The sequence below is a fragment of the Sinocyclocheilus anshuiensis genome, unplaced genomic scaffold (assembly GCF_001515605.1).
Source record: "Sinocyclocheilus anshuiensis isolate Anshui unplaced genomic scaffold, SAMN03320099.WGS_v1.1 scaffold2235, whole genome shotgun sequence".
In the NCBI taxonomy this organism is placed as follows: domain Eukaryota; kingdom Metazoa; phylum Chordata; class Actinopteri; order Cypriniformes; family Cyprinidae; genus Sinocyclocheilus; species Sinocyclocheilus anshuiensis.
Genome location: NW_015536588.1, coordinates 1 through 7077, shown reverse-complemented (window position 1 = coordinate 7077; position 7077 = coordinate 1). Strand labels below are relative to the sequence as shown.

General features: G+C 38.2%; 1 protein-coding gene across 1 annotated transcript; it reads right to left on the bottom strand.

Moving 5' to 3' along the window:
* Nucleotides 1–3975: 3975 nt before the first annotated feature.
* Nucleotides 3976–7022, bottom strand: LOC107703319 (extracellular calcium-sensing receptor-like). Its single transcript, XM_016505911.1, has 5 exons — nucleotides 6156–7022; nucleotides 6026–6103; nucleotides 5608–5829; nucleotides 5032–5155; nucleotides 3976–4889 (listed from the first exon to the last, which is right to left on the bottom strand). The coding sequence occupies exons 1-5, from the start codon at nucleotides 7020–7022 to the stop codon at nucleotides 3976–3978; spliced, it is 2205 nt and encodes a 734-aa protein (XP_016361397.1).
* Nucleotides 7023–7077: the final 55 nt, after the last annotated feature.

Here is a 7077-nt window from a genome sequence, read left to right as displayed (position 1 = left end):
CCACTGTCCTTTTTTTTTTTTTGAAAACTAAAATATGGTCACCCTACCTAATGGCTCTATACAATTAGAGAATATTGTTATATTAATGACAGTTATCAAATGAATCATTTATGACATTCGCTCAGGTGGGTGCTGGGGTCTTATCTATCGGATTGCAACGCATATTCTTGTTAACACTTGTGAACATTACACATAGTGTGAGTCAGATTAGAGTTAAGCCGGTTGGCATGGTAGCCCAGGCACACCATTATATCCTTATACTCAGCAACATGCACATATTGGCTTGTATTGTTCATTTCTGTGTTTCCTGCTTTATGGGGGGTTAAGGCTGTTTCACACTGAGCGCCTGGGCCGTCCTTAGCTGACGCGATTTTCGATCGCGCGTTCCAGGTTGGTGGTGGGGTGGTGGTTGTTAGGGGGTCCCCCTCGGTCCGTTTGGTATGAAAGTGCCGACGAATGGTGCTTTCATACCAAGCGTGAAATGATTGATCGCCTTCTGCTAATTCACACCTGCACGCTAGGTGGCGCCGACCAACAATGCATTTTTCCTCATGTAGCCTATGTATCTCATATATGGCTTTTACATCATCCACTGCTCAATAAACAGCATTAAATTGAGATAAATAACTTTTGGTTCTTCATCAGAAACACAAACTATAATATATAATGCTTACAAGAATACATCTGAAAATATAATTAGAGGTACAATTAGCATCAAGCTACCTTTCAAAATGTATGTAATTATTAATGCTTTTGCTCATCCCCCACTTAAAACCATCATCAAGTGCTTGTAATAACTTCTGATTGTGATCTAAAATGGATTTTGATTCTATAATAGGCAGACATGCACTCTTTGTATGTTATAATGGACTGAACGCTATCTGCTCATTTGTCATAAACATCCTTTATTGTTACAAAAATAGCTGCATAGAAACATATACAGAAAATATCGTCTATTTGCTTTCATATTTCATGTGTAGAAAAATTTTTCTCTATTTTTTTTTATATAAGGAAGGGCAAAAGATATGATTACATGATTGACAGGTCTAGAGTGAACGCATAACACTCGTGGAATAAAACGGATGGTGATCTTCAGACCACATAATTCAGTGGAGAATTAATAGAAGTGTTATTCTGTATAAATAACATGTGAGAATAAATCTGTTCTTAAATACCAACAATAACAAGAACTCAGATCTCTTCTCTCTCAGAATACTCTTCTTCAACATGGGTTTTGGAAACAGCGCCACCATTCTCAACCATTTGAGCAAGAGCAGCAGTTCTGAGCATGTAACCTAAGCTGACATCTAATTGAATGGCCCATTTTGTCGCGGAGTGACGGGGAAAAATCGACACACAGGACGGAAAATAATCTTCGCTATTTCGCGCCGCGAATGTTTCGCGCTTGGTGTGAATAGCCCCATTAGGGATCTATTGTTTTAAATCAAAAGCGTCATCGCGCCGAACATTCGTGCCGATTTTCGCGTTTAGTGTGAAAAGGCCTTTATTCATATGTTATACAGTATGTGCAGCAGCAATATTTCTTACATGCTCACAGCAGCATGTTTTGGATGTATTGGCAGTAGCAAGTCTCGGTACTTGCTCTGCCGCAGCAGCAGCGTAGCAGATCTATTCCGCCAATACCAAATATATTAACATTGTCGTGTACATTACCATGCCAATCCTTCCAAGGGTTGTCATGACAGAACTGATATTACTTCTGTTTCTGAGTCTGAGAGTGTCACATTTTAGAGTATTATATTACCTTACATACATGGTAAGAATCTGCTGCATTGGCATATTTTTAAATATACTTTCCCATACACAAAATAAGCAGTTTAAATAAGCAAAAAAAAAAACTGACTGATGATAACACTAATAAACTGATATTAGCCAGTTGTAATGGTTTTGGCTGATACTGTAGTTTAAAAAACCTGACTTTTTGATATTCAAAAGCTAAATAATATATTCTGAAGAATGTCTGATCTGTTTGCATTGTGTGATTCTCTGGGACTAGTTGTACTAGACTTAGAGAACTGGCACTGGTGTTCAGATCGAACCAGATGCTTTTGTAGAGAAGCCATCCTCCAGATCAGGGGTCAGACTCGGTCCTGCAGGGCCAGTGTCCTGCAGAGTTTAGCTCCAACTTGCCTCAACATACCTGCCTGAAGGTTTCAAGTATATCTAGCAAGACCTTGATGTAGTTCATGTGTTTGATTAGGATTGGAGCTAAACTCTGCAGGACACCGGCCCTCCAGGACCAAGTTTAGTGACCTCTGCTCCAGATGCTGACTTCATTTTTGGGTATGTGTCACTAAACAAGCTAAAATCCATATTTAACTCAAAATTACAATGAATTGTTATTACAAATAAAGATATTATCTCCCAAGCCAGCTGTAGTCAGCTCCTCAGCAGATGGAGTCATGTCTGAATTTTTGTTTTAAAGAAGCACTGACAACGCAAATGGCTTCCAAACTTTGTTGAACTTTGCTGGTCTTTAACAACTGGGTAGGCATCCCTTTGAACCATGCATAAAAAATCCAGTGAATGAGATGTTTAAATAAAAATTAGTAATGGAATACATGTAGAACAATATTGTATAAATGTGAAAATCTTGTATTACAAACAGGAAGTATCATTGTTTAGTCATGACTGAGAACAGAAACTTGGCGATCTTTTGATCCACTGTTTGTCACTGGCCCGAGCACTGCCCCTGACTCTGCCTTGTACTGGTTTTACCCAGTGACTGGTTTAAATTTTTATGGATATTATGTACCAATGCTAATGCAGCGTGTGTACTAACATTTCAGCCATGCTGCAAAATAAAAATCGGTCTGAGATCTTTGCCAGAATTAAATGTAACTTCCTTGAATATATTACATATGTTTAGGTATAAAATCAAAGTACTTAATCAAACTACATGTTGTAATATAACATTTCATAAAATAACTTCAGTGCATTGCAGACATGCAAATAACAATAAGTGACATACAAACCACTAGTAATCTAAATAAAGATAGAACTGTTCCATATTTTACAAGATTGAAACTTGCATAGTATAAGAGTACCACTGAACATAAGGAGCTGTTGATCCAAATGAGGGTTGTGTCAGAATGGTGAACAAACTTTTAAAGCGTAAACTAAAATTTGTGCAAAAGTGCAAATGAAAAATTCTGGCAGTGAATTCATAAAATATGTTTAGCAAAAAGGAAGTTTAGAACACTGATTAGAAAACGTCTCAGGTTACTTATGTAACCATGGTTCCCTGAGTAGGGAACGAGACCTTAAACGCTTTGCTAGTGCTCGCCATAATGAGATGAATAGAGATCGCTCTTACCACAGAAATGCAATTTTTTTTTTTAAATTTTTTTTTTTATTTTTAATTTTCATAGCATTGATCTTGTTTCTCATTGTGTATTTTGTTAGTGTATAATAAGAATGTCATATTATGCCATGCCTAATTAACTTGGGAATGTGATAATATATTGTGAGACCTTATGTTGAGATAAATTAGTGTCTTTTTAATGTTATTATCAAGACATTTTTTTTTCCAACTTTCATGACATTTTTTTTTTCTTTGTTTGCTTTTCCATATTTACAACATATTATATAAGTATGTACAGCACAACTGTATCACATGTGTGGATGCAATTTTCATCCACATGAAATGTTATTTATTTATTGATATTGCATGTTAATTTAACACTTGGTATGTTTGTGGTTAGAAGAATTGTATAACATTACACATTTTTACATTAAAAAGCAATATTAAATTAAAAAAAGATTTTATTTTATAGTCTTGAATATACTGAAGTACACGATTATACACCCCCCCCCCCCAAAAAAAAAAAATTGCACAATATACTTGTGCATATAGCACAAACATGTAAAAACAATTATGCCAGTGGTGTAACAGTAAAATATCAGATTGTATGATATCTGAATTTTATAGATTTCTAATGAGAGCTGTGTGTCTCAGAGGGCTTTTGATGGCACTTTACCCATTAAGTGTTTTTTGGTATTCTGCTCTGGCCTGAAGACAATAATGAAACACTTAGGAGCAAAAATACAGAGAATCAGACCAAAGCTTGAAGCTAAAATAGCAAATATCTCCACAGCTACAGTAAATTTTCCTGGAGAGCTAACATAAGCGGGAATAAAGGTGATCCATACAGCACAGAATATGAGCATACTGAATGTGATGAATTTAGCCTCATTGAAGTTATCAGGCAGCTTACGGGCAAGAAAAGCTAAAACAAAGCAGAGGAAAGCTAAGAGGCCAATATAACCCAGTACAGCCCAGAAACCTATAGCTGATCCTAAACTGCATTCTAGAATTATCTTTTCTTTGAAGTGTTGCATATTGTTAAAAGGAAAAGGTGGGGATACGTTTAACCAAAGCACACATATAAGGACCTGTACAAGAGTGAAAACAAAAACACTGAGTCTCTGTTGAGGAGGCCCAAACCATTTCATGACATTATTTCCTGGTAGTGTAGCCTTAAAGGCCATTAACACCACTATTGTTTTGCCCAGAACACAAGAGATACAGAGAACAAAAGTGATCCCAAATGCTGTGTGACGCAACATACAGGACCACTCAGTGGGCCGACCAATAAAAGTAAGTGAACAGAGAAAACACAGAGTCAATGAGAAGAGCAATAGGAAGCTCAGCTCTGAGTTGTTGGCTCTTACTATTGGAGAGGCCCTGTTTTTGTAGAACACTAAAGTTATGCTCAAAGCCACTAAAGAACCAGCAACAGAGAAAGCAGCCAGTATAATCCCAAGGATCTCATCCCAGGAGAGAAACTCCACTGGTTTAGGAAGACACTTGTCCTTCTCATTATTGGGCCAATACTCAGGCAGGCATTTGTGACAATCTAAAGAATCTTCAGAAGATCAAGAGATCAGTACATAACATGTATCTTTTATAACATGTATATCTATTTTTATTATTTATTTTACACAATAATATATTATTTGACCAAGAAACATTTATGATTTATTTACAAGACTATCCAGACAAAGTACCTGTCTCATTGCTGATCTCTCCATCTGCACAGTTAATGCAGTCATAACAGCAGACAGGTCTTCCTTTTTTCACAGCCTTCCTAGTACCTGGAGGACAGCTCTCACTGCACACAGACACAGGCACCTGCAGGTAACAGGTACACACAACAGAGTCAAATTAGCCAAGGTTTTCAGCAAAAATGCTCTGAAAATGACAGAATAGCCCAGACGTTTGACATATATAGGCAAAATGTGTCATGGTGAATTTTTCTTTGCTTTTATTTCATTTTAGAATAGTTCATAATATTCCTTTAGGAGATATTCTAGGTCTTTTGAGAAACTGTAGTGTCCAGTCGCCATATCCCTGTACATGTGGTCTAAAGGAGAGAGTTTTTTTTTTAAACACAAAGTGGTTTATTTTAATCAATATATTTAATTGAAGTGTATGACAACAATTAACAGTATATATGTGTTAATATGGTTGTAAGTAAAGAGAATACCCCCAAAATCAATTCTAGGGGTACAGCAAGACATTCATAAATAATTACCGCCACACAGAATAAAAAAAAAAAAAGAAAAGAAAAAAACACTTTATACCTTTTCACTGCCATCATACCAAATTATAGCTTTGCTCAGACTGAATTCTTGGCCTTTAGGCTGGGAAGCATCATATTGACCCACTGTCACAAAATCAACTGAACCATCTCCTTGAAGCTGCCAATTCACAAGTTCATATGCGGCCACAGGGTCTCCATTGGTGTCAAATGAAACAGAATAATTATTTTTAGTAAAATTCACTCTTTTGAGTTGATCAAAAACCTGCATGATTGGCATAAAAAAAATATATGGTGTGGTTGAATAGATATTTCATAGTAGACCTATACAGAAGGTAATATACTGTGTAATTACTGTAAGATTTTTGTTAAGATTTACAAACAAACAGGTAAGTAAATAAATACATAAATCAATCAATCAATAAATACACTACTACACAATTACCTGTAAGAAAAATTACCTGTTGGTGCTTAACTTTGATATTTTTATCACACTGCTTTTCGTCACAGACAATGCTATGGAGGGCATGAGCTATAGCTGTCACAATGTTTTTTGTTACAGACAATAGCATCGAGGGCATGGGCTATAGCATATGTGGCTTTGTACACCATGTTAGTGATCCGCAACTGGGACGTGTCTGTGTACGGGTTCTGTAAAGCGCGCAGGTCCTCTGTGCCATCACATGCTGGCATACCAGCAGAAGAACCTGTCTGCCTTTTTAGACTACAGCTGAATGAGCTTTCCCAGAATTCTGTCAGCAGGGGAAATTTTAGCGCTTGTTCTGGCGACAGGTCAAATAGAAATTTACGAAAACCAGGGATAACAGACCGCGGGATCGCAACCCCCACAGCACCAATACACAAATTAAACCGCATCATTTGTGGATCTGTAACCCACGCCTCGCTGCCAATCCACTGCATCGGGGGAGGAGGCTGCTGGCTCAGCTCTTGTAACAGAAATCTCATATCACCTGCTGCCACGAAGGCAACTATTACACGAGCCGTTGACCTACGAATGACATCTGCAACCCTTTTTAGTTTGCTGCGTGGCTGGGTCCTGTAGTAGGCCTCAGAATACTCCACACAGATTCCCTCTTCCTCTGCAGCTTTCAGGAATGATGCCATGCCATTGTTACCATAGTCTGAATCACTGCACACAGCTCCGATCCACGTCCATCCGAAGTGCTTGACCATCCGTGCCAGTGCTGCCATTTGTGGGTCTGTACCCCACGCCTCGCTGCCAATCCACTGCATCGGGGGAGGAGGCTGCTGGCTCAGCTCTTCTAACAGAAATCTCATATCACCTGCTGCCACGAAGGCAACTATTACACGAGCCGTTGACTTGCGAATGACATCCGCGACTTTTTTCAGTTTGCTGCGCGGCTGGGTCCTGTAATAGGCCTCAGAATACTCCACACAGATTCCCTCTTCCTCTGCAGCTTTCAGGAATGATGCCATGCCATTGTTACCATAGTCTGAATCACTGCACACAGCTCCGATCCACGTCCATCCG